The 27811-nt window shown below is 43.5% G+C and overlaps 1 protein-coding gene and 1 pseudogene across 27 annotated transcripts in view; one reads left to right on the top strand and one right to left on the bottom strand.

Annotated features, from left to right (window-relative positions):
- MSI2 (musashi RNA binding protein 2) overlaps positions 1-27811 on the top strand; it is a 398015-nt gene that overhangs the window by 93775 nt on the left and 276429 nt on the right. For all 27 annotated transcript variants that reach the window (XM_065572773.1, XM_065572771.1, XM_065572770.1 and 24 more), the window contains one exon: positions 23668-23760. In XM_065572773.1, coding sequence (XP_065428845.1) covers positions 23668-23760 — 93 coding nt within the window. The remainder of the gene's footprint in view (positions 1-23667; positions 23761-27811) is intronic.
- Positions 11688-20591, bottom strand: LOC112058690 (beta-arrestin-2-like; annotated as a pseudogene).

Raw genomic sequence — 27811 nt, 5'->3', positions numbered from 1 at the left:
GCACTTTGAGGTGTACAGAGGAAAAGCACTGTAGAAGAGAGAGTTATTATTATTATGATGATTAATAATATTTCAGTGCTAGATCCAGAATGATCAGATTGTGCTAGCAACATTGTAGCTCTGTGTTTCTGGGCATTTTGTTAATATATTTGTCAGGCTATATGATTGATTGCCCCCAGAGGGGCACTATACTGTGTATAAGATTTAATAAGTTAGTCTTTGCTGCTCACTGATAAGGTGTGATATAACTGGCGAACATGAAAACTTTTAAAGAATAAGTCTGTTTCCAGAAAGTAAGATTAATCTGCTCAAAAACATGACATTTCATAGCTGATAGTAAAAAGATTTCACCAATATCTCATATGTTTAAACCTGGAAATATTTTGTGTGTTGTAGAGTTGCTGTCGTCAACATGTCTAGATCCTTGATAGGAGTCAGTTTCAACCTCCTCCTTTCTTCCTGTTGATTAAAAATAGTTCTGCTATGAAACTGCCTCCACTAGATTGGCCACCTGTGATTTGACTATTGGCAAGTTGAGTCCCAAAACTTGGAAGAGAATTGCTATGCATCCAAAGCAGAGCCGGTTGGGAAATGCCTCCCCCGCACCTCCACTGGGAAAGTTTGGACAGATGAACTTTTTTTCATTTTCATCAAACTGTTTCTTCAACTTCTAGGTTTATTTTTTTGTTGAAAAACTGAAAATTTGGTTCCAGAAGAACTCAAATTTTCAATGCAAACTGATTTTTTCCCCACAAAAATTTCTTTTTTATGGAAAATGTTTGACCATCTCTAATCTGTAGCCAACTTTAAGGAAACATTACTTATCTTTTATATTCAAGAAGTTTGCAGAAGCCCTTTGTCCTAGATGCTGTGCAAATTATTATTATTTATCACTTCTATTACCGTAGCTCCTAGGAGTCCTGGTCATGGCGAGAACCTCATTGTGATATACATTGTACAAACTCAAATAAATAGGAAAACAGGGTGCATGCCCATAAGCCCTAAACATGTCTCTTTACTTGGTAGGGACCAAAGGATGCAGCCAAGTGGCTGTATCTTTGCAAACCCATTTTATAGTGTGAGATTAATCACATGAATAAGGGTTTACAGGAATCAAGCTTCTGGTTTCTGGGTAACTCCCCCTTCTCCTCACAATTCTTACTGTAAGACATACTTTGTCATTCTTATTTTGTGTCCAGTTCATTTAATGTGAGATCAAGTTAATTTTTCCTAACTAGGGCTGCCCCATTCAGATCATCCCAATGCAGCATGCTGAAGCTCTTTACGCTCCTCCACCTCGCAAACCCTACCCTTCAAAAAACAAATAAGCAACCTCAGCCAAATTATTTGTTCTCCTAGCGGGAAAAATCTGGGCTCGTACTGTCAGCTTTTGCAACATCTGGATGCCTGTATTGGGTTCATCTTATGCATTGGGCCAGATTTTGTCCATTCGCTAGTTTACTGGCTATTACAATGCTTCCCTCTCTCTCCTATTCAGATCTTGCAATCTTCCCTCCTTCCTATTTCCCTCCAGCCCTTAACTCACTTCTGGATTTTATCTCTGTATTCCCTTCAATTTGCCTAAAAATCTTTCCGGTAACTGCATATTGAACATAACACCTGACCCTGATATTAATACCTGCCCTATCCAGGATATGACTTTAGTGCTAGAAGTGATCTCTGTATTTCCCCAGTATTTTACGGATGAGCACTGAAAAGTATCTTTATTCAGTTTGACTGTTGCTATTATGTGGCAAGGCATTCAATAAAAGTTGTGATTTATGAGATGTGTGTGGCCGTTGTTGTTTTTCACTCTGTCATCTATCAGGGAGAGAAAAGCCAGGCCTGATAATTCTTGGCACATAGCTTTTTCAGTTAAGAATGTCAGCTGTCATGCTGTCAAGAGAAGTTATTGCTCTAGATTTAAAAAAATAAATAAATAGAGATCCAGCTTCTTACTGTGGTACGTTGATAAGGGAGTGCTTTCTGCATTTTTTAAAAAGTGTCTCCCATGTTAAGGCCCTTGTAGAATGCCCATTTAAACTTCGAATGCTTTGTGTTTTCAATGTGTGACAGCCTTTGATTGCTTAATATAAAAAAACATTCAGTTCCCTTTTTGCTGCTTGTTTTTCTTTCCGTCCACTGTTTAATGGAGCATTCTTTCTTTTTGGCTAGGTATTTTAAAAATGCTATTTTGCAAAGTATGTGCATATTAGATAAACTGGTGTTGAATAAAAGCCCTGTCATATTTGGCGGCTTGATGCATACATAAAACGGACCTAATTGAAGACAGAAGCTGTTTGTCACAAATGTGAATGTAAGGTTGGGGGGCAGAGAGGAAGAATTATGTTAAATGCCAGGTTGATTTTTTTCCTCATTAGTTATTTGCAGAAATGTATCAAAAAGCCATTTTAATGCAATGTACAATACTATTGCAAACTTGTGCTCTGCATCCTAAGTGCCTGGTTGCAGCACAGTTAGACACTGAAATCATTCCTCGATTAGTCCCTGGAGTCCTATATAAGTCTTTAACTCTCAGCATGTGGTCTCTGACTTAACAATAGATGAAGGATTGCTGAACTTGAACAGAATGTATAACTTGCAGTTTTCAAACCCGGAACTTTTTTTCCCCCTTCTACCCAAAGAAGATCCTCCAAAACTTCACTACAGGCAGCAAGTGTACTTGCCTTCAGGGCAAAACTTGGGAACTGGAAAGATTGGTGCCCCCAAGTTCATAAAAATGGGTAGCAAATCACCAAGGAAAGAGAAGCAGGAAAGTTTTTCTAGCTACCATAGAAATCTGAGCTTTCTGGCCTCAAGGCTTTGAGTTCTATTAGGGTGGTGACAGGGAAGGTCAGGTTTGCAGGTCATAAGAGAGAGGGGAAAATGGCTCTTTAGACAAGGACTCTACAACTTCCTTTTGATTCTCTGGGGGCAGTTTCCATCTGCCTTTTCATTACCAGCTTCTAATTTCACAGTTTTATTTAGCTCTGATTTAAAAATCTTCTCCTGTGCAGAATGTTGGTACAGATTCTTTTTAAATGTATTTTTTTAAGGGGGAAACCTCCATGAGATTTGTCTTTTTATGTGCTGAAGTGGAGGGACTTGTGCGCATGTGCAGACACTCACAAATCACAGGTGACTCTTCCAGAACAGTGTTGTCGTCAGAGACTCTTGGCATAGCTCTTCTCCTGACTTTTTGTATAGAAAAGCTCAAAGACTCTAGCCTTATTTTGAAACACCTGACTTACTCAGAGATCTTGGTCTATGGTGTAATTAGGAATGGAGTACTTCTGCCTTGGATGCAGCTGACCATCGAAGGCAAGTTCCCCAGGTGAAAACAGCAGCTTTGCCTGTCTACATTGAGGTTTGCTCTGGGTCAAGCTATGCTAGAACCTCAGTTATGAACACCAGAGTTACAAACTGACGGGTCAACCACACCCCTCATTTGGAACCAGAAATATACAACCAGGCAGCAGCGGAGACAAAGACTGGGAGGGGGGAGGGGGAGCAAATACAGTGCAGTACTGTGTTAAATGTAAACCTACTAAAAAAAATAATGGGGAAGTATAAAAACAGATTTGACAGGGTATGTAAACTGATTCTGTGCTTGTTTCGTTTAAATTAAGAGGGTGAAAAGCAGCATTTTTCTTCTGCATAGTAAAGTTTCAAAGCTCTGTGAAGTCAATGTTCAGTTGTAAACTTTTGAAAGAACAACCAAAACGTTTTGTTCAGAGTGAGGAACATTTCCGAGTTATGAACAGCCTCCACTCTGAGGTTCTACTGCAGGATAGGCAACCTATGGCACGCGTGTTGAAGGCGGCATGCGAGCTGATTTTCAGTGGCACTCATACTGCCCAGGTCCTGGCCACCGGTCCGGGGGGCTCTGCATTTTAATTTAATTTTAAATGAAGCATCTTAAACATTTTTAAAACCTTATTTACTTTACATACAACAATAGTTTCGTTCTATATTATAGACTTGTAGAAAGAGACCTTCTAAAAACGCTAAAATGTATTACTGGCACGTGAAACCTTAAATGAGAGTGAATAAATGAAGACTCGGCACCCCACTTCTGAAAGGTTGCCGACCCCTGTTCTACTGTATACCAAAGCCTGGCCATTGATGGCTGTGATCAGGACAACTCCCCAGCATAGACAATCCCTTACTATAAAGGCAGAGATCTGGGAATCCAGTTATCTTGATTTAGCCTTTTACTGGGAGATCTTTGGTGTAACTTTATAGTGACTTGATTCAGGTCCCACAAACCCGTAAGAATACCAGCCTAATAGTATTTTCTGTGTACCAGAGCTATGGGGGTGAGGGAAGGGAGAGGAAGGAGAGTAATTCCAGCTAATGACTTATTTTCAGTCACATTATTATAGCTGACCTGTTGGAGTTTATAAATAGGGCAGTCTTGAGAAACTTAGTTCTAGCAGCCTCTGCTCTGGGAGGCAGTATGTCACCTGAACAGTATACTGTGTATCTTAGGGGAGGTCAGGAGCAAAACTTAGGAGACTCTGTTGTGGTCATCCTTAAGCTAGTGAATAAAAATGACACCCTTCAATGATGCCTGGAGTTCTGTGATTTGATAGCTTTGGGGAGGGAAAGCAGTGACAATATTGGCAACATGACAGCAATTTACTTTTAATCCACAATCTCTGCCCACTTTTCTCAGTGTCCAGCGAGGAGATTCTTCCTGGGTTCAGCAAGATGCCTAAGCGGATAAGCTTAGACAGAGATGTGGTGCAAAATTATACTGACGTCAGTGTTGTCACATGCTCTCATGGGTGGTATTGTCCGTTTTGTGTGTGTGTGTGTGTGTGTGGGTGGGGTTTTGTTTTTGTTTACTTTTTTTAAAGTGAGAGACACTTTTAGTCAGGCAGGTTCAAAGTTGGGGATGTGTCTGATCAGGGTGCAGAGAAAGGCAGGCCTCTGTGAAGTAACATCTGGTGTTTCTATTGAGTTAACAGAGGAGTTCTGGTCCAGTACAGTGGCCCTTAACCTTTCATACAGGACACCCTCTTCCACACGGGGAACTCCTTCTCCTCAGCCCCCCACCCATGCAGCATCCTATTTAGCAATATAAGGAGGACAGGATGGTTACTAGAGTGACAGCCCCTGTCTTAGGGCTATTGTTTCAGGCTGTCTGCAGACTCAGGCAGTCATCACTGTATCAGTTTACACTTGTTTAATATATTTAAGGTTATCCCTGCAACCATAAGGGCAAGAAACCTTTCTTTAAAAAAAAAAAAAGGGGAGGTGGGTGGGTGTGGCTTCAACCTCCCCAGAAATATGGACACAACCTCCTGCTTAAGAACCCCATGTCTATTGATATGAAAAGCCTGGAATTCTTGAATCCTGGCTCTGTCATTTCATCTGTAGCTGTGGGCTGCAGGTCAGGTCACTTAACATTTCTGCTTCAGTGCAGGGAATGTGTATTAGGGCAGCGGGCTTGTCTTCACAGGGAAGTTAGTGCGAAATAGCAAAGGTGGGAATTTAAAGCACAATAGCTCTTCCACACTAGCTCCCGGTGGAGATCCTTATTCCACACTGAGTGCCCACAGGGGGAGCTAATGTAGAATAGTTACTTTGCACGAGCTATTTCGAGCTTTTCCCCCAAGACAAGCCCTTAGTGAATCTTTTTATGAAGCACCTTGAATGTGGTGCCGTATAGACCCTGTTTGTTTGTTTTTTAAAAATAAATATCTACGGAAAATGATAAAGTGCGCTCATTTGACGAAGAGCATCTTTGTTTTTCTAGGAGAGTTTTGAATGATAGTATTTGAGCTCTGATAATGACAGCTTTTCCTGCAATGGGTTATCTGGGCCATCATCATGATTACTGTACAAGCAACTTTCATCCCACAGGATCACCAAACTCATACATTGCAAGAATTATCCACATGGAGAGATATTGGCTGTTACACAGCCACCCGTGGAGTGAATATATTGTCTGGTTAACAACACAGCTCAGTGTGTCTTAGCGTGTCCGCAGGAGGGGCTTAGGTAGGCAGAATTTAATTGCCAGAGTTGGAATTCGGTCAGGGTTAATATCCCTTCACTCATGTAAAATGCTTGTCTGTGTAACCCCAAACAGGAGGAGGAAAAAAACTGGGGGTGTTGGGCCCTGCTAATGGGCAAAAGAGCTAATAACTCAATTGGGCTTAATTTTCATTTTCTTTAATATGTTGAGAGGGCAAGCGTCTTGCTTAGTGACAGTCTCGTTTAAAAACTAGGCACTGAGTCACACTACGTATATTATGCAATCCAAATGCAAACATACACACAGATTAGATTTTTTTTTTTTGAATGCTGTTACCAAATACTATGCTTTACAATGCTAACAACTTTAAAATCAATTCTTCCTGGAGATAACTGATTTATTAGACTCCTATCCTTCTGAAGGCAAAGCTAATTGCAATTAGGAGACAAAGCAACATGTAGCAGATATCATTCCGAGCAATAAATCTTTCAACATTGGGTGCTACCCATTAATATGCTTTGAAAACAGACTTGTGCAGGCCAATTGACGTATGCCTTCAACCTGGGTGTGTGTGAGAGGGTGTGTATACATGCATATGCACAGTGTACAGGCAGTGCGTGCATTGAATATGTGGGATGATACATCTGGAAATACGGTACATTTATCATCTCCATAGTTTGTGTATGCATGCATATCTGTTGTATATGAGTGGTGCATGTGCATTAAGTATGTTGTGTGTGTATAATATAATATCTATTAATGCAATGTATAGCTTGAGTTCTTTAGTTTGTATGATAGTGTGTATGCATATCTATTGTATATGGGTGATACCTGCGTTCAGTGTGTGTGTGTGATATTATATCTATCAGGCTATGCATATCTGGTGCTCCTTAATTTAGGCAAACTTGACAGTGGGGGAACCCAGGTAGGGTGACCTAATAGCAAGTGTGAAAAATTGGGACACTTTTTTCCCATTTGGGGACAGCCGGTATAGTTGCCTGAATAAGACAGAGCCGCTAATATTGGGATAATATCTGAAAGTCTGGTCACCCTACGCTAAGGTGAGGATTCCCAGCATCTGTGTCTCACAGTAGGAACATAAAAGCAGTGAAGCATTTGCATTCTTCCTCTTAATGAATAAAAAAAGTGTGTTTTAATTAACTCCATGAGCCCCCGATGATCATGACGAATGAGAGAGTTTAATTCTGCCAGAGGTCATGTGACTCGAAGTTTTCATGTGGCATCAAGACATTTAGTTTTAACTAGAAATATATATTTCATGGGTCATTCAAACTTGGTTTTCTATAATATTTTTTTGGGGTGTGATTTTCCCCCCCCACACACACACACACACTCCCCTGTCCCCTTTCCTGGAGACAGAACTGCTGCTTTCCCCTCCTTTTGTCCTGTTCTCTTCCTGCCTTCTTTCTTTTCCACCTGTTCAGATTTACATTTGCCTTTCCCCCGCTCCCTTCCTGCCTCGCTCTTCAGAGCACTGGACTGGGACTCAGGAGACCTTGGTTTGATTCCCAGCTCTGCCACTGGTCTGCTTGGTGACCTTGGGCAAGACACTTCCCCTGTCTGTGTCGCTGTGTTTCCTCACATGTGAAATGTGGATAATGATACTGCCCTCTTTTGTAAAGCACTTTGAGATCAGCTGATAAGTGCAATACAAGAGCTAGGTATTATTTTACTGAACTATTTAGTTTTCAGTTATAAGAAGACTGCTGGGTGTTTCTCAGTGGAGACAACTACAGTATGTTATAGGACAGTAAGTGTGAGGGATGGGGAGAGTGGCTTCATTGCCAGCTACACACTTCTCAGGCCTCCTTTTTATACTAAAGTCTCTAATGGCTTAGTGCGCTGACAGTATGCATTGCTTTAACCTCGTTTATTAACACTGATCATACCTCTCCTTTCACATGTGTCTTTACCTCGCTCCCTTCCTGCCTCCCTCTTCAGTGCCTGTGATTTGCAGGCAGATGAACTTTCAAGCCAGCAGCGTAGGACTGTGCATCTTAACCTGTTTCCCAGATATTGACTTGATGGCATAAAACTGAGAAACGAGTCCTCAAAGTTTTGGGCGGTAGTTACCGCTGTTCCCTGACAGTCTCTCTGTTTCAATAAACAATTGATTCAAAACCATGGTTTCCAGGACTGGGGAAAATATTTCATGCTGGGTTTGTAAAAATGATCTAAATGGAACCGACGTCCTAGCTATAAAACACCTGTAACATTACGCATTTAGTTATGTTACTGGAGACATGAGTTTCTTTAGATTAGTAGTATTTTATTTGACACGTTCTTCCCCACTCTGAACGCAAAGCTTTCTGTATATGAGGATTTATAGAAATATGTTACTAGCACAAAAAAGTCATGTACAGTAAGACATTGATATAAAGGAGAAATAATATATTGTTTTGGAGTCTTTGGCTGATTTCTCTCTCTTGGTATAATCATCTTAGCTCAGAACAATATATATAAAAATAAACCTGTTTAATAATAATAATTAATAAATTATATCAACAATAATATCTTGCAGTTTTTCAGTACCTTCCAATCAGGCTCTTGGCAGTTTAGTGATCTTACTGAATGAACCTTCACAACATGCCTGGGTAGACTATACATACCTGCCTACCCCCATACCTTTTATAGGCATGGAAACGTAGGCACAAAGGGCTTGATTCTGCAAGGTGTTATCAGTGGCGGATTAGTCACTGGGCCAAGGGGCCCTGGCCAATTGGGGGACCTCAGAAAATGGGTGCCCCGACCCCGCTCGGCCCGCCCGGCACTCCTGCCAGGAAACGGGGCAAGTCCCCACGCCCCGACCCTGCTCCCCTTTAGGAGTGCCAAGCAGGTGGGGGAAGCCCCCACCCTTTGACCCCAATCCCCGGCTGAAGTGCTGGGAGGGGGTCGGGGGGACTGCAGGCGGAAGGGGTAGGGAGGGGCCCCACAAAACTATAATCCACCTCTGGGTGCTGTGCAGTCTGGCCCTGATCCAGCAGTGGAGCTTTCTCGCACGCTTGGAGTTAAATTTGTGCTTAAACGCTGAGCATTGTGGCCCCAGTCCACCAAAGCATCTTTCAGAGTCAAGCCTATAGACTTGCCCCCATGGTCACGAAGTGAATAGAGAGCACAGCTGGGAGGTAGAAGCCAAGAGTTTTGAGTTCCTATCTTGTGTCTTAGTCGCCATCTTTATCGGTTAGACTAAGGCCACTGCCCGGGTTAAGGCTGGCTGAAGGTTAAGTAAGTAAAGTCTTTCACTGCTCTGTGTAAACTGGGGGCGTCTTCTCCTGATTCACATGCTTGTCTCCTTCTTGAAGCCATCATGGCTGCTTGACCAGCAGGCAGAAGGAGAATTCGTTCGGCTTTTAGAGTCACAACCGTACCGTTCCTTGAGTGGCCGGCGGGATCTCTGATGGGGGAGGACACTTCTTTCCCCATGGTGGGGGAGGGTTGGAGTGATGTGATGAGTCTTGCAACACACCTAATCCCTCTGGGAAAATGAAAAGATGAAAGAAAAAAGTGATATTTCCCTCTACGGGGATGCAGAGAAGTTTGTTTCAAAAGCCATGGCAAGGAAAAGCCAGGCATTGCTCAAGAGCTCAGTGGTCTCGCATCAGATGAGAAGATCATCCTTTTGAAAGTGGAGTGTTGCATAGATATCAGCTTTGCTCAGCAGATTAAGGAAAACTTGCTCATCAGTAACTGATTGCCATGTGCATCTATATTATGTAGATGAAATTAATCAAGGCTAAGGGTTAAAGTTTCCATTTGTTCTTTTTGAGAAATCATCTGGAGTAGTTTGGGAGGGAGGTAAATTGCTTTAAACATTCCCCCCCCTCCCCCAAAGCTTTCTTTTCTTGTCAGAATACTGCCTAGAATCTTAACACAGTGTTGACACTGATTGGACAGGGTTATTATGAAACAGTAGTTGACCCGAGCTATTCGATTACTAAGTAGTGGTCTACTTAAAATATGTCATCCTGCACTGTACGAGCCACAAACTTTTTTGCAGGGGTTTGTTTGTGTGTGCAGCTGGGGGAAAATATGAACCCTTGAAGAACAGGAGGAGGATATATTTGTTTCCAGTTGTATCTGACTCTGTGTTCTGATTTCTTTTCCCACTGGCCTCTGACCTATCTGCCTCCAAATCTTTTTTCTTTCTATTTATCTTGTTTGCAGGTGTGTGCTTGGAAAAGCGCTGGGTTGACAGTGCTGTAAAAGCCCGTCAAACTACACCTCTACCTCAATAGAACGCTGTCCTCGGGAGCCAAAAAATCTTACCGCGTTATAGGTGAAACCGCGTTATATTGAACTTGCTTTGATCCACCAGAGTGCGCAGTCCCGCCCCACCCCCCGGGAGCGCTGCTTTACTGCGTTATATCCAAATTCGTGTTATATCGGATCACATTATATCGAGGTAGCAGTGTATTAAACAGGGGTAGTGGTGCTAACCCTAACCTGATAGGACTACCCTCCTCTACTGTAGATGCAGTCACATTTTTTTCCTGCCATCTTTCAGCTGCCAGTCAGTGCTATTTGTGATGTGGACACCTGCTGACTAGGAATGGGATTGAGACCTCCCATATATTTTTGACAAGAACAGCCATTAGCTGTTAACGATGTTTGGTCAGACATGCCCTAGTGGTGAAAGTCCCCAGTCTCTTATTACCTAGTCCCTGAGCCATTAGATCTTTCCTTCCCAAGTGAGCAAAGCGCGAGCGCTTCTGCTTGGCTCTGCAGTGCCCGGGAACTGCTGTTTTGTAGGCAGAAAGCTGCAGCTGTATGCAAATATGTCAACGATGGAAGATACGTATTCAGTTTTGCCTAGCGTCTTTGCTCTGAGATTACGGATTTTAATTGGGACGGTTAGAACTTTAATCACACAAACACGGGGAACAATTCTTGGTTGAGATTTTTGAATCAACAGAAGCCGGAAAAAAATCAGGTCATTCAAGTGCCTCAGTATAGATTCCAGAATCTAACTTTAGGCACGCAGGTTGGAAAATCTTGGCCTTTGTGGTTATCATCCAAGAGGTCGCTCCACACTGGGAGCAGATCCTGTATAAGTTGTCATAGCTCCACTGCTTTCAAATGGGGCTGTGACAGTTGACCGCAGCTGAGGATCTGTCCCACTCTGTGTGTGTGAGCAGAAATTGCTTTTCGCAGTCCCATCCGACTTCCGTACAGAGCCTTTCTCTTCACTAGCCCTTCTCTACTTGCTAAAGCTCGGACAGATAATAGCTGTGCTCCCTTGCAGTATGTTTTGGAATGCTCCACGGCTCAAGTTTCTCAGCTTGACATATTTTCTCCAGCTGTAGCTGAAAGGGCCCTTCCGATGCATATAACTTGTAGATCCTTGCTTCCAAGTCGCCTGTGAACATGTCCTCTATAAACACAGTCCCTCATAAACATACGCCTTACTGTAGGACAAAATTTCTGTGGTCATAGTTTCTTTTCTTGGCAGATCTCATTTCATTGCAGGAGTACAGTATAATTTAATCACCAACGTCAGTGAATCCTGGTAATGGCTAGTCAATGATACATTCCCACTAAATATTCTTACAGTATCTTTGATTGTGAGGTCTCTGGGGCAGAGAGCCTTATCTGTGTTCTTTGTTCAAGGTGACATTTAAAAAAAAAAGCCTCGTTGACAGAGGAGCACAAGTCGTATTATTTTCCAGTGGGACGTGGGCCCCTAAATCTCTTTGGCACTTTTGAAAATCCTACCCACAGTGCCGAGTTCAATTGGACCTCCAAACGCCTGTTTGAGGTCCTGAGGTGCTACTGCAATAGAAATAAAAATAAATTGAGATAATTTAAATGATAGACAAGGAAAGTGAGGTAATATCTTTTATTGGACCAACTTCTGTTGGTGAGGGAGAGAAGCTTTTGAGCTTACAGAGAACTCTTCTTCTGGTCACTATGTAAGCTGGAAAGTTTGTCTCTCTCACCAACAGAAGTTGGTCCAATAAAAGATGTTCCCTCACCCACCTTGTCTCTCTTAACATCTTGGGACCAATCTGGCTACAACAACACTGGCTACTCATTTAAATGTCGAACAGTAGCCAGACCTGCACGTGAGCTAAGTTTTCTGCACTCTGTGGAGAATTTAGTTTTATTTAGACCATATAGTGAAAAGAAGCTAAAGTAACCAGGTAAACCTAAAATAGATGTTCTCTCTGCCCCCCCCCCCCCATCTCCTCAATGCTTCAGTAATTCAGGAAACTGTTTACCAGAACATGGCAATAGAAAACAGCTGAGAGGGAGGTGGTATATATCTAATTCCGGTAGTGTTGGGTGAATGGCTCTCTAGAGGACAAGTTCTTACTGGTGAATTTCATTGTAGTCTTTAATATTAATTGAATTGAATTGACCAGATTTTTTTCTCCCCCAAAAGATCTTGACACCCATATTTGGGGGCAATTTTTCAAGAGAATGGTTCTCCCATTTAGGCACCTAAACAAAGTTCTCAATATCCAGCAGCTCCTACTGAGAACAGCGTTGTCACTGACTGACAGCTTTTTGGGATGACGTTAGCAGAGAGGCGAAGGATGTTTGGGCATGGAGGATGAGCGGCCCTTGTTCTGAGAGCCGATCCCTCTCAAAAAGGGTTACAGTTTGACTCTGGGAGCCATGGGGAAGTCTTGGGCACTAATGCAACTATAGCTTCTGCTGTACCCGTGACGGAATAAAGAACTTGAGGTTTTTTTCACTAGTAGCCACAGAGACTCTGCAGCAGGAACCAAGTTGACAATTTTGTTTGAAATACCTAAGGGAGAACAGAATCCAGCTCCCTTGTTGCTCAGTGGAGCTACACTGATCTACTGTCACAAGAATCTGGCCCAGCATGTTTACATGGCCTAAAAGAGCCACTTGATACATCAATTTCACAGTGCTACGTTTTTGTGACTGGATACTAATCGGACAGGGTAAAATTCACTCCTGTGCGGAGGGCAAGTACAAGCCATGTGCACCATTTAAGTCCCACCTAAAACCTATTTTGAGTGCTTAAGTACATCATAAGTGGCACGTAGGCCATGTGCTGACTCTCAGCATAGGAATGAATTTGACCCATTGTGCATAAACTCCAGTGTCTGTTTTATAGCAAATAAAACACAGCTGTAGCTCTCACCATGAAAAACCATCATTTGCCAACCACCTAGTGATAATGGGGATATGATGCTTTTCTCCTCTATTCGAAGAACAGTAAATAATTGGCAGCTCTTGGTAAATGTTGACTCTTTCATAGAAGCTGTTGCATTCATTTAAAAAAAAAAAAAAAAAAAAAGCCTTTTGGAACTTGTTCGTGGAGTCCCAGACTCAGCAAACATTGGAGAATTCTTGCCTTTGGTTTGGTATTCTGCTGAAGAGTTCTGGTAATTTAGTTACAAGATCACTTTCCCCATTAGGTGAGTTATTGTTGTTTTTAATCATAGGTTATATGGTAGCCAGAATGTACAGCACAATGGAGTATGAAATATATTTCAGCGCATATACTAAAGATAATTTTTCCAATTATAAACCGATTTAGAAGGCAATAGACACCAAGAGTGATGAAATGTCAAACTGCAGATTAGGTGAGCAAGCTATAATGCTTTTGCTTATATATATACACACACATGTAGAGAGAACGATATCCTGAGAAACATTTTAGCTTTATATCTAATTAATTTCCTCTCAATTTAAATTACTTTCCCCAATTTGTGATGCAGATAAAAGTTTTACACCTTAGTCCTCCAGTCAAGCTCTGTCAAATTGAAATGCCTGGGAAGTGAAGGCTGAATGAATGTCTCATGTACACACCGTTAGCTGAGATTATAAACAACTAACTCCAGAGGCACCCACCTTATAGTAGCTCCATCTAGGTTGCATTTCCCTAGTTTGTTCATGAGAAGGTCATGCGCGACAGTATCAAAAGCTTTACTTAAGTCAAGATATACCACATCTATCGCTTCTTCCCTATCCACAAAGCTTGTTACCCTGTCAAAGAAAGCTATCCGGTTGGTTTGACACAATTCGTTTTTGACAAATCCATGCTGACTGTTACTTATTATCTTCTAGATGTTTGCAAATTGATTGCTTAATTATTTGCTCCATTATCTTTCTGGGTAAATAAGTTAGACTGACTGGTCTGTAACTCCCTGGGTTGTCCTTATTTCCCTTTTTATAGATGGGCACTATATTTGCCCTTTTTCCAGTCTTCTGGAATCTCTCCTGTCTTCCATGGCTTTTAAAAGATAATCTCTGACCCTGCTGCCATGTACTTCTATATAGGTGATTTTTACTCCTAAGAGAACCACATCTGTTGGGCGACCCCAACTTCAACACACTTTTTACTTCATAGAGGGATTTTTTTTTTAAATGTAATGGCACACTCAAAATTACTTCATCATCACTGATGGGGAAATGTAAAGTTTACCTGTGTGAAGTTTTAATAGTCCATGCTTCCCAAAACAAGAAGGGTTCAACAAGAAAAGCCATATGAAAATAACACTAGGAAAACCATCTTTTTAAAACCTTGACCTTAAATTGTTCTGATAGGTAACCTCCAAGTTAAAAAAGAATTTGACCTTTTCTTATCTGAAAATGTGAATAGATACTTTGAGAATCAGAAATGCTTTGACTGTTGCAAAGTCCCTAATTACTTTAAATGCCATTTATTTGTTAAAAAAGAACTGGATCAAGTTATCAAATAATTCTAGTGGAAAAACAACAAACCTAGGATTAACACTAATAAATTACAAATATTCAAGGAAATTAAGGGGGGGGGGGGGGCTGGCTCTTCCAAACTGGAAACTCTGTAAGCTTGCACCATTACTATGCGAATGGCGACACTTCACTTCTATCCCACATCATGTATTGTTGATATGACACATGATTGAATAGGACAGGCGTTTCATCTTTCAGATTGACTCTTTAGCCTATTGTTTAAGACAGGAATTACCCAATATGGCTAAAAACAATCTGATTATAATCCAACCTCTGCAAAATTGGCACGAAGTCAGAAAACTCCTCTCTAAAGCCACCTTTCACTACCACAGGACTATTACAGGACTCGCTCAATTTCAGCCTGCAGAGGCAAATACATTTTTCAAAACGTGGGCCCATAAAGGGATTATAACCTTAAACAACTCTCCTCAGTAACAGTCTCATGTGCTTCGATTAACTGCAGCAACAACATAGTATAGGAACAGAACAATTTTGCAGGTACTTAAAATTAACAGACTTCATAACCAAAGTTGCATCCCTCTCTCTGTTATTTCCTGAAATAGCCACAGAGATCCACCTTCAGTGTGCAAACAGCCGTAAGCATTTTATTTCCAAACTGTACATAATCCTCCAGAATACGGTGGATGAGAAATTTAGAACAAAGACATGGATTCAGAAAGAGTGGAGGCTGAATGCTACCATTTGTAAACATGAATTTGCAATGGATTCACACAGTGTTCTTACCCAGACCATCATTCCTCTACCGTTTAAAAAATATATATATATTGGTTAAAAAAATTATTTCCCCGGCAAAATTTTGTTTGGATGAAAAATTTAATTCAAATATTGAAATTAGAGATATTTTGACATTTTAAATAAGAAATTTAAGCTCTGTTCTTAAAAATTTTCTCTGCTCTTCATTGTCTCTACATTGAAATGACTCCTGAGCAACAATGGCAATTATTTTCTTCCCCAAATGGTCCTGGGGGAAAAATTACATAAAATTTAAAAACCAACAAATACCAAAACCAAACACACTCCTCCATCCTCTTCTCTGCTGCCTACAACCACTGAGCTATCAAGTCATCTTCCCACTCTTACTGCCACCACCAGCCCTTTATGTTTCTTCTGATGTACTCTTAGATTTTGACTGTAATACTTCCAGTATTGGAATATTTCTGTGAACTGTGTTACAAAACTGCATTGTAAAAGACTGTGTTCGATGTCCTTCCTGTGAGTAGGATGGCGAGGGTAGCTGGCTTCCATGTCGCGCTTGGAATAAGGTGATAATTTTGGGGTTCTTGGTCAACGCTTTTGGTTTCAGCTCTCTGGATAATCTCTGCTACTTGGATTTATTTTATCCCAGTGAAGACTAGCCTCAGAACTCATCTGTCTGGCTAATGAGAGAGAGTTTACTGGTTAAAGCCTGAGTCCTAGGCTTTGTCTGTAATTGGGATTAGTCCCAATTCACCCATCTAATGGCTGGAAGCCAGCGAAGCTGAAAATTACACTGGTTAAACCTTCATATGCTTGAAATTGGGGTAGGCTCCCCCATTGCAAATCACAACTATCCTTGTCTGCCCCAGCTACATAAATTGCTGGCCACCAATCCCACGTCTAGACACGGCTTGAGAATCAGGACTCTTGGGTTACATTCCCACTCTGTTTACTTGCTGTCTGACCTCAGGAAGTCCCTTATCTCACTGTGGTTGTGAGTTTTCATTACTTTGTGTCTGCAAAGCACTTTGAGGTCATTATCTGAAAAATGCTGCCCTTCAAACCATTATGTCTGTTACAACCACATGCTATCAGTCATTCACATTCGTCAAGTAATTCATAGTCCTAGGCAGAGCAGGTAGAAAGGGGAAATAATAAACCGTGCACAGTTTGGAGGTGTGGTTATAGCTTTTCTTTTCTTTTTTCCCCCCTTTTCTTTTCTTTTTTCTGTAGGACCAAAGAAAAAAAATTCCTTGGGGGCCCCCTTTCGGAGGGGTGGGGGAGAATTAAAAAAGCGTAGACATAAGATGGTTGAAATCCACAGACCTCCAGCCCCATATTTGCTGCTGGGAGGGATGGGGGAGGGAAGGGAAGGTGTAGCCCAGTCCTCCCCCCTCCAACAGAAATGGTCATCATCCTTGTGCCCCTTAAGCTGCAGGTGGGTGAAGTCCTCTAACACAATGTCATTGTCCTGCCCATAGTTGGTTTCATACGTAATGAGATTGGCGTTGATGGGTACATCCGTCTCTGGGACAGCTGACCGGGGCCATGACAGAGTGAATTGCTCTGGGGGCTTGGGGTGCATTAGCATGAAGGGAAGCGCCACAGGCACATCCTCACCCTGACACAGGACCAGCTTTACCTTCACACGGTACAAGACTAGGAACCCCGGTACCTCCTTATTGGCCCCTTCCTTGACTATGGTGCTGGAGGCCAGGTTGGTGTGTTTGAGTTTCCCATCCAGTGCCAAGCCCCACTTCTCATGGCTGTTAGCAGGGATGTTGGGCTGTAGATCTTGCAGAAGATGGAGCTGGGATACACCTGCTCATCATGGCCAGTCTTGGCCACAGGACATTTTCTACTGGGTGGTGCTGAAGGCACAGATGTCTGTGTGGTGCCAAACCCGAGATCTTGATTTTCTTGATGCTCTTGCTTGAGTTGTTGGTGTCCTGGACATTCACACTGACTGGCTCCGTGGGGTGGCTTGTGGCATGGGTAGAGGGAAGACAAAGAAATCTCGTATTTAAGCATGTCAGGGTTGGAAGAATTGCTAAGGCAACAAATTACTTGTATTCATTCGCTGAGGGGAGCATGTATCACAAAGCAATTGAACTGTCTTTTCAGGAAAACATAGATTGCAAAAGCAGACTTAATTTTGTACTTCTTTTCTACCAAAGAGCTGCTTTCTGAAACCACTTCCCACCTTGCAACACATGTCTGGGCATTAAAATGTTGTGCATTTGCTTGTCATTACAAATACTTGCTTTGAATGAATCTATTGAAACAGTGATTTTATTTTATTTTATTTACCCTTCTGTCTTGCTTCCAAAAGAAGTAGCTTTTTCTTTCTTTCTTGGTCGAATCTAAAGAATGATGATGATATCAAATATTACTTAGAATAATTGCCTTCCTCCCTCTTATGTATGACACCAGAGCCTTGGCTCAATCTTAAATCAAATGCAACAGGCAAGAGGGCTCTTCACAGCCTGGCAAAATCCTTTCGTTGCAAGTCGGCTTCAGCCAATTCTTATTTGTAAATGACAATTTTCTACAGGAAAATATATGCTTGGACATCAGTTGTTGAATCCCAGATTGCAGAGAGGAAAGGAATAATTGAATTCTGATTTCCCCCCCTCCCCCCCACACACTCTCTCTCTCTCTCTCTCTCTCTCTCTCTCTCTCTCTCTCTTCCCCTCCAATAAATAAATAAAATGAAAGTCTCTAAATCATGGTTGTGGGGAAATATCTATAGTAGATTTTGATAGCATTGGAAATTGGAGTGATGTTTACTTTTTTCTATACTCCGGGTGTTTTGTTCAGAGTCTGAGCTTGGTAGAGGTGGAAGGCTGTCTTTAGTCATCCAATGGATCCAACTGGGCAGATTCTGGTTTTGGAAGCACCATTGATTCCAATGGGATCTGATTTGCAGGACAGAGCCTTGTGTTTGTAACAGTGTTTGTGTCGTTACGACCAAGCATAACTTTAATACTACTTGTATACGCACCTAACGTGGTTGGAATCTGTGTCAGAAGCCTTGTTGCTCAGACAGTAGTTGCAGCTCCAAGGTTACGGCTGTGTCAGTTATAATAGGGTTACCATATTTTGAGCCTCCAAAAGGAGGACACTCCACGGGGCCCCGCCCCCGCCCCAACTCCGCCCCTTCCCCAAAGTCCCTGCCCCAACTCCGCCCCCTCCCCTGCTTCCCGCGAATATTTGATTTGCGGGAAGCCTGAAGCAGGTAAGGGGGGTGTGGGGGGAGGAGGCGCGGCCCAGTCTGGGTCGGCTCGGGCCCTGGGGTGCCGGCCCCCGGCTGAGCACCCCCGGCCCGCCCAGCACTGCCGGCCCCCGGGCCCCCGGCCGAGCACCCCCGGCCCCACCGGCCCCCGGCCCAGCACCGCCGGCCCCGCATGTCCCGATTTTCCCGGACATGTCCGGCTTTTTGGGATTTCCCCCCGGACGGAGATTTGGAGCCCAAAAAGCTGGACATGTCCGGGAAAATCCGGACGTATGGTAACCCTAAATTATAATTGGACATGGTTTTGAAGTGGGCAAGGCAGTATCAAAGCAAAGGTACTGTGTGGAGACAGCATTTCTCCCCCGCTACACTTTAAGCATAGAGAGATTATCTACTTTACTAGAGGACTGTTGGCTAAAATCCAACCTGGTTTCTCTTGTAGGCCTGGTTAACTTTGAAAGCACACACCCGAGTGTGTGGCTTTTTTGTTGGGAGCAGGGAACAAGTAAATGGAATCTAATTATCCCACGCTTTTATAATGTGGAAGGCTCTGAGGGTTTGTCTGCCTGTGAAAATTAATCTGGAATAAGGTAAAGAGCATGTTAAATCCAGATTAAGCTAATTCAGAGGGCAGCACTCTTAATCTGGAGTAAGTGTCCATTTATGGAGTTAATCAACAGTAACTATTCCAGAGTCCCTGTATAGACAAGCTGTTAGTAAATTCTGTAGCCATTTACACCAATCGGTTAGAGTAGTGTACCAATATCTGTAATTTAAGGCAGTCCTTGGTAGAATGGCTCAGTAACTGAGGTTCTTGTCTTGACTGTGCATACCTGGAGTTTACAACACTATTTTTTTTTAAAGCAAGTGTCTTCTGGTCCTTCCTTGGGTGCACACACAAGCCAGTGGCTTTTTTATTTTTTTTCTTAGCCATCTTTGGGAATGTTTGTCTTTATGCTAGAGGGATCATGATTAAGGCTCCCAGAGTGCTGTCTAGAAAACTGTTAATTTGTAGGCATCTGACTTTTCAGCTATTTAAGGCTTCCTGGTTGGTTTGAAGCAGGATTGATTGTGCTTTTCTTTGTGTATATCCTTAGGACCTTAAGAGTTTGTAATACCAGCTCAAACCTAGTTTGGGATCCTGCTTTAGCCCAAGGCTAGTAGTTGATACCTCAAATGAAGAGAGAGTTCCCGTGTGTTTTTGCTGTAAGGAATGGAAGGATTCCTTTCTGACTCCTTGTAGATTTACAGCAAGGAACATGGGATTCAATTTTGCTTGCCTTAGGCCCTGTCTGTATTGGAGACTTGACCCAGTTTCAGTCAGTCGTGGCTAGTCACCAGTGTAGTAGCACCAATACAAAGCCTTAGCATAGACCGGAAGGCGGCACGCAAGCTGATTTTCAGTGGCACTGCCCGGGTCCAGGGAGCTCTGCATTTTAATTTAATTTTAAATGAAGCTTCTTAAACATTTTAAAAACCTTATTTGCTTTACATACAACAATAGTTTAGTTCTATATTATAGACTTATAGAAAGAGACCTTCTAAAAATGTTAAAATTATTACTGGCACGCGAAACCTTAAATCAGAGTGAATAAATGAAGACTCGGCACACCACTTCTGAAAGGTTGCCGACCCCTGGCATAGAAAGTCAAAGACAGGCTATTTTCACCAATGGCGATTATTCTTGCTTGAAACTAGACTAAGCTCCACCAACACAAATAATGGCTGTGCCAGTCTATATTAGGGGATTTGCACTGTTGTAGCTATCCTCTTGGCTGGCGAGTCAGGCCCAATCCTCCGTGTAGACAAGACACTAATTTGCATAATTTTAAACTTTGCCAATTGTCATAAAATATATCTGGCCCTTTTAAAAAAAAACCAGCCCCTGCATTTCAGTTGAATAGTTGCAGAAATGAATTACCCAGGCTGACTATCCATGCTGCTATTTCCTTTTATTGGTTCTATATTTACCAGCCATTAATTTAACAGACTCCTTGTTCTCAGGTTATGGGGCAAAGTAAAAAGGAGTGAGTGATGCATTTTTCACTATACCCTTTGTAAGTTGGAATGCCTCTGCCAAGCCCATTCTGTGTCTGATAGAACACATAAAATCAGGTTCTTTTATACGTGGCATTTCTGTGTACCCATTTTAGCTGTGCTTTCAGTTAGTAAACAGCCATAAACTTTCAAAATATATGTTGGGTCTGAGACTGTCTGCTAGTTCTTTTCACCAGCATTAAGGATCTTTTTCTGTATGGTCTGTCTTACTCTTCATTCCCACTCCAAAATAGCTAGGCCATACAGAAGAAAGTGGCATTAAAGTGCAGAAGGTAGCAGCTTGCTTACTGAGCCAGTCATCTCTCTGGGATCATATGACATTAGTGCTCCTGATGTGCGTTGGCTGCCTGTTGATGGAGTTTAAAGTTTTGATTCTGACCTATAAAGCCCTAAATGGCCTTGGAGTGACTTATGTGACTGTCCACCTCTTTCCCCATGCCATACTGCCATAACTGCTGTTAACAGGGGCTAGGGTGACCAGATGTCCTGATAAAATCAGGACTGTCCCGATATTTAAGCCTTTGTCCGGTATCCCCAATCAATGTACGATCGGGACGCCATTTGTCTCGATATTCAGGTAAGGAGGCGAGCGGGAGGGAGGCGCCGATTCCGTGGGTGCTCCAGGGTTGGAGCACCCGTGGGGAAAAATTGCAGCCAAGCTCCCACCACCTCACATCCCCTCCTCCCCCCTCCCAGCGCTTCCCGCTGCCTAACAGCTGTTCGGTGGCTCTTAGCGCTTTCCAGGAGGCAAGAGGAGTGGGGACGCGGCAGAGAATAGGCAGGGCAGGGGCGGGGACTTGGTGGAATGGGGGCGGAATGAGGGCGGTGCAGGGGTGGGAAGAGGCGGAGGGTGGGCGAGCACTCACCTGGCAAAGGGGAAATGGGCGCTGTAGGGGTGAGTGGCAGGTGGGGGGGTGAAGAGGCGAGTAAGCGGCGGGCGGGGAGGTGAGGAGGCGAGTGATGGGTGGGGGACTGAGGAGGGACGTAGCAAGCCAGCAGGGGGCCAGGGGATGAGGAGGGGCGTGGTGGTGGGGGGCAAGTGGGGTGGGGCCAGGACCTGGGGCAGAGTGGGGGCAGAGCCTGGGAGGAATGGGGGTGGACTGTGGGCAGGGCTGACGGAACCCCAATGTGTCCCAATATTTTAGTGTTGCGATCTGGTCACCCTAGGAGGGGCGCTTGAGATGGATCTCAGGTGTTACAAAAGGGGAGCTGCTGGCAGGGCATTCTCTGTGAGGGCTCCAGGACTCTGGAACTTGCTCTCCACCTCTGATTGGAAATAGTCCAAATTTGATGACCTTCTGGGCATGCTGAAAAAGACACGTTCTCCACCCGAAGTTCTCCACCTCTTTCTTTCTGAGACCCCCTCCCCCCCCCCAACATGCTATAAAAACTCCACGGCCCGCCTGTGCCACAGTAACTGATTTTCTGCATATAAAAGCCGTGGCCGGTGTTAGGGGGTAGCAAGCAGGGCCGTTGCCTGGGGCCTCATGCCATGGGGGCTCCCACGAAGCTACATTGCTCAGGCTTTGGCTTCAGCCCCAGGTGGCGGGGCTCAGGGCCCCGGGCTTCAAGCCCATGTGGTGGGGCTTCAGCTTTCTATCCTGGGCACCAGTGAGGCTAATGCTTGTCTGGCTTGGCAGCCCCCTGAAGCCTGCTCGCAGGCCCCCCGGGGGCCTCGGCCCCTGGTTGAGAACCACTGTTCTACAGAGCTTTTGGAGAGGGCAGAGGGCATGCTTCCTAGACTATGAAGAGGCGAAAAGAAATTTCTGTAGGTGGCTGCCTGAGCTCCTGCTGAATTGATTATTTTAATGCTGCTGGGATTTAAATGGCATTGTTAATGCATGTTAGGGTGGCTAGGGGTCTTTTTAGTTATTCTAAAATCTAAATAAAGTGGGCAATTTCCTTTTAATCTGATCCATGGACAATAATAACACAGGTTTAATGGTGAGTAGAGTTGGCAGGTGTCCGGAAAGCCCGGTTGAAAAGGGACCACTGACCCTGGCTGCTAAAAGTCCAGTCGGCGGCGCAGCAGCAGGTCTAAGGCAGGCTCCCTGCGTGCCCTGGCCCCACACGGTTCCCGGAAGCTTCTGGCATGTACGGCTCCTAGGCGTAGGGGCGGCCACTGAGGCGCCGCATGCTGCAGCTGCCTCCGCTCCGAACGCTGGCTCCGCAGCTCCCGCTGGCCCCTCCGCCTAGGAGCTGGACATGCCAGCCGCTTCTGGGAGCTGCCTGCCCTCACCCCCTGCCCCAGCCCCGTGAAAGTGAGTGAGCGTGGGGGAGAGTGAGCGACGGAGGGATGGGGGATGGACTGAGTGGGGGGCAGGACCTCGGAGAAAGGGTGGGGCCAGGGTGTTTGGTTCTGTTGTGTTTAGAAAATTGGCAAACCTAGCGGTGAGGGTAATTAACCATTGGAACAACTGGCCAAGGGCTATAAAGGCTTTTCTGCATCCCTGGCAATTTTTAAATCCAGATATGCTCTAGTTCAAACAGGAATTAATTCAGGGGAAATCCTATGGCTTGTGTTATAACAGGAGGTCAGACTCACTAGAGAATCACAGTGGTCCCTTCTGGCCTTGGCATCTATGAATCCCTTATGTGCAATATAATCACTGATCACCTGCTTGTGTCTTTTTGAAGCTACAGCTAGTAGGCACAGGAAATCTGATCCTATAATGTAACTTTCTTCAGTTATGTTTGCATTGAGAACCACAATAAAAACATTTATTAAAAAAAAATATCTCAGGGGACTAGGACAGTATTATCGAATGCCTATACCCAGCCTCCCCTCAAACAAAACAAGAAATACCAAATATAATTGAATAGATTCTGAATTGCTTTCATGAAGAAATAGTCTCATTAACTTGGTTAGGGATGGCATTTGAAAAATATTTATTTTTTCACATGATGTTTTGAATAATCTGGTTAAACTGTGTGCTTGTTTTGTAATTTCTTACAGATGGTCACAAGAACAAAGAAAATATTTGTAGGTGGATTATCTGCTAATACAGTAGTGGAAGATGTAAAGCAATACTTCGAACAGTTTGGCAAGGTGAGTGCCAGCACAAGTCAACACTGCATAGTTTGAATTCCTTCTCTTTTTTAAGTATATTTTGAAAAACTGCAGCAAGAGTCACAATCAAATGTGAAGCTAACTTTTGCCTTTAGGTACATTTATTGAAATCAGACTAGTATTTCCTTTTGTATTTATAATGCATATATTTAAAAAAAAAAGTTTTACTGTTGACAGCTTTGTTTCTTTAATAAAAGTTAGTAACTAAATCATTACAAGTTGCATGTGTGTATCTCAGGGAAGAATGTGGTGCTTGGATAAGTGATAATATAATATTTCATACATCATAAAATCCGCTTTCCATTTAACAGAAATTTCGGTGGTAAAAGGTGTGTGTGTGTGTGTGTGTGTGTGTGTGTGTGTGTGTGTGTGTGTGTGTGTGTGTGTGAGAGAGAGAGAGAGAGAAAGAGAGATCCAGAGAGTTCATGTGGAATCATTAAATTATGACAATAGCTGATAACAGAGCTTTAGGAATAACAGAAGTCCTGTGTGTAACACCAGAATGCCTATTTGATTTTCTTTTAAAAAAGTTCCCTGAGCCAGGTCCTTTTTGGATGTTGCAGAAACATCCTGTGAAGTGACATAGGACCACTGAAGAAGACCTGAAACTACCAGAATGTTAGAAGGGGATATTTTCAAGAAAGGAACAAATTTAGGCTCAATCTTGCAACTGGATCTTTGCAGACAGGCCTGTATGCTAGCATGGTGTCCCACTGACTTAAACTGGGCTCTATACGAAAGGGCTTCTGAGTCCACAAGGATTCTGTTTCAGGATTGGGGCCGTGTGGGAAACCATCCCTGAGACTTTCTGAACAGGTCATTTCAAGTCCAAAGTGGCGATGACTCCAACCACTCAAAAAGCAGCTTGCAGTGTCTACAGTGCCGTCTTTGTCTCTAAAGGACCCCTGTCAATTTAATAATCACACCTCTGTCTGAAATTATTTTTACCTGCAACTGTTACAGTAACATTTAAGATTATGAAAACTCTGATCAGAGAGAATATTTTTCTCTCTTCCCCCATTTTGTTTGCTTTGCTTTGCACATAGTCATTTTCGCTTCTGGTACAATAGTCATTTTGTTCCCCTTTTTGACTGCATGGATCAATCACACAGCAATGCAGGAGGAGGCAGGTTAAATTTAAATTAGGGCAACATGATTGTAAAACCACATGTTAGGGATTCAGGGGCAGGTGCAATACTTGGAAAGACTTTTAACTTTTTTTTCTTAATTGATTAGGTTTCAAGTTGATTGTCCTCTTAAGAAGTGGCCTACAAAAGAAGGCAAGACCCTTCCCAAAATGCATTGTTTTGCAGGAGGCTCCCAAGTCAGAAGTAATGTGACGAGGTTATGCAATGGCAAGTTTATGCAGTGTTCTTTGGGATATTCCAGTTTTAATTCTTCCAAACCTGCCACTGAAATGGAACCGAAGCAGTTTCACTTGAAAACCCAATGGGCCAATTAAGTCATGCAAACTTTAGGACTCTCTAGCTTCCAGAAAGTTACTGTCCGCTGCAAAGTTTGGGTGACCCTGCTCTAAAGGATCTACAGCTTTCTGTCCCCTTATTAAGCCAGCATAATATTCCCTTGTTATCCATGAACATTAAGCAAAGGTCTTCTGACCATGATTCTTGATTGGTGCAAGAGATCCATTTGGGAGTCTTTAGGTGCCATCTTGCTGAAAACTCTTTCAGATACTTTAAACAAGTTACTCTTGAATTTTCTCTTACAAGCAGCAGGTGAGGTAGGCAAAGCAGAATGTGTTTCACTAGTCATCTTTTCTCTCCTTATCTCTCTTGCTCTGAAATTAAATACTGTGCCTAAACCCCACCTCATTCTATTCCTTTTGGTTAAGTCCTAAATGACTTGGGACCTTCCTATCCAACAGATGGCATCTCTCGCCATGTCACACTGCAGAATCTGCAATCAGCAGAGGCATCTGAGCTGGATCCAACCTTGATTTTCTAGGGAGGGGTTTGATAGTTCATTCTCTCTGGGGGACCCTCCGCTTTGGAACCAGCTCCCTCCTGCTCAAGAAAATATTTCTGGTCTTTTGGTATGCAGGGTAGGCTGCCTGCTGCATTTCTTTGTTCGGACAGCTGTGAAGGGATAAAATCTGTGCAAGGGAGGAGAGTTTTGTGATGCATGGGGGGGGGGGGGGGGGGGCTGAATTCTGGTCAGGGCAGAAAGACCATTTCATTTTTTTGTTGCTATAAATAACTTGTCAGGAGTGCCTAGAGCTTCAGAGAGCTGCCCCTTTTGCATTTTTTTTAATTAGTCCAAAATACGTTGGGAAGAACTTGTTGCTATTAATCCATCACCATATGATGGCCTTTGAATGCTAGTGCATGCAGTGACTACCATAATTCATTGGGAATTCTTGCACCATTGTTGTTCTTTACTTGTAAACCAATTGCTCCAACAGGTTGCATTCTGCAATACCCTTAGCAATGGTCTGGGCAACATCCTAGAAGCTGTTTGTTGTTCTATATTGGCCTCGTAGGGTGAGCTGATCTTTGAGATGGGACTTCCATTGCCACGGTGTCTCAGGCCTCCAGCTATTGACTGGCATAGCCACCCAGAGGGGGGACAAGTGGGGCAATTTGCCCTGGGCCCCTCGGGCCCCCACGAGAGTTTTTCAGGGTCCCCGGAGCGGGGTCCTTCACTCGCTCCGGGGGCCCTGGAAAACTCTCATGGGACCCGGGCCCCCGGAGCTTCTTCCGCTCCTGGTCTTCGGCAGCAATTTGGTGTGGGGGGGGTCCTTCCGCCCCGGGACCCGCCGCTGAAGTGCCCCCAGACCCCCTGAATCCTCTGGGTGGCCCTGTTGACTGGCATTAAAGCCCTGATAGTCTGCTAACAAAATCTGGGAATTCAGTTGTGTGATCATTGATGATTTGGTTGTAGACTTGCAGGAGGACACATCAGGTTCCCCAGAGCAGAGCGGCTCTCGGTCCCTGTTGAACGTTTTTAAATAGCCTCTGAGAGCCTCGGCTACACGTTATTTTGTTGCGGGCAGAGGAGTGGTGCTTATAAATTGTTCCTATGCTGGATTGATAGTTGCTTTGCAAACCATTCATTTTATTTTCAATAATGATCTTCGATTCCGGCAGGATGTTTACAGCCCACTGAGCCTTTTATTAAAGGATTACATGAGCTTTTGGATGCTACTTCTGTAGTCATTATCAAAACGGCAGAACTCCTCTAACCTGTATTTTTTGAAGTTAATAATAGTTTTGATGTATGTGCTTTGCATATTGCCTGAGTGCACCCTTAATATAGTCTTTTAATTTTGCCATCTGGTAGTTTCATGCTTGCAGTCTGAGTCTCTGAGAATGCAGACAGCCAGGCCAAGGTTTCAAAAGGGACTAGTGATTCTGGTTGCTTCAAAATATGGATGCCTGACTAGAGAGCACTTTAAGAGGGGTCGGGCTTTTAGAAGGAGCTCGGTACTTCATGAAAATTGGGTCCTTTCGAAGTGTCTCAAGTTGGGGACCCAAAAATGGAGGCACCCAAAATCATGAGTCACATCTAAAAGCCTTTGCTCCGGCCTTCAACAACGAGCATCTTTGAATCAGTACTGAGACCAAATAGTCATGTACCATTGAAGTGACACAGCTGCCTGAGTGCGATAATGCGAGGCAGTGTTTCCTAGTGGCAAGAGCACTGGGGCTCGGGAGATCTGTGTTCTAGTCAACTGAAAAGAACAAGAGCTGGGTATTACTGTTATAGTATACAGCAATGTTATTTGTTAACTGGCTTTTCTCTAGTTCTGGTCATTCTAGTCTGAATGCCTTCCCAACATTTACCCTCACAGCACACCTGTGAGGCAGAAAAGTCCTGCCTTCATTTTACAGATGAGGAACTTGGGCAAAGAGAGGTTAAGTGGTTTATGCAAGTCCGCAGGAGGTCTGTTGCAGAGCTGGGAATTGAACCCGGATCTCCTCCTTCCCGGTCCAGTATGCTAACTGTAAGAGCATGCAGCTTGGAGAAAAGACCTGAGTTCTAGTCTTGATTCCACTGTGACTTGCTGCAT

This window comes from Chrysemys picta, chromosome 19 (assembly GCF_011386835.1).
Source record: "Chrysemys picta bellii isolate R12L10 chromosome 19, ASM1138683v2, whole genome shotgun sequence".
NCBI classification, from domain to species: domain Eukaryota; kingdom Metazoa; phylum Chordata; order Testudines; family Emydidae; genus Chrysemys; species Chrysemys picta.
This window is presented reverse-complemented; position numbering and strand designations above follow the sequence as displayed.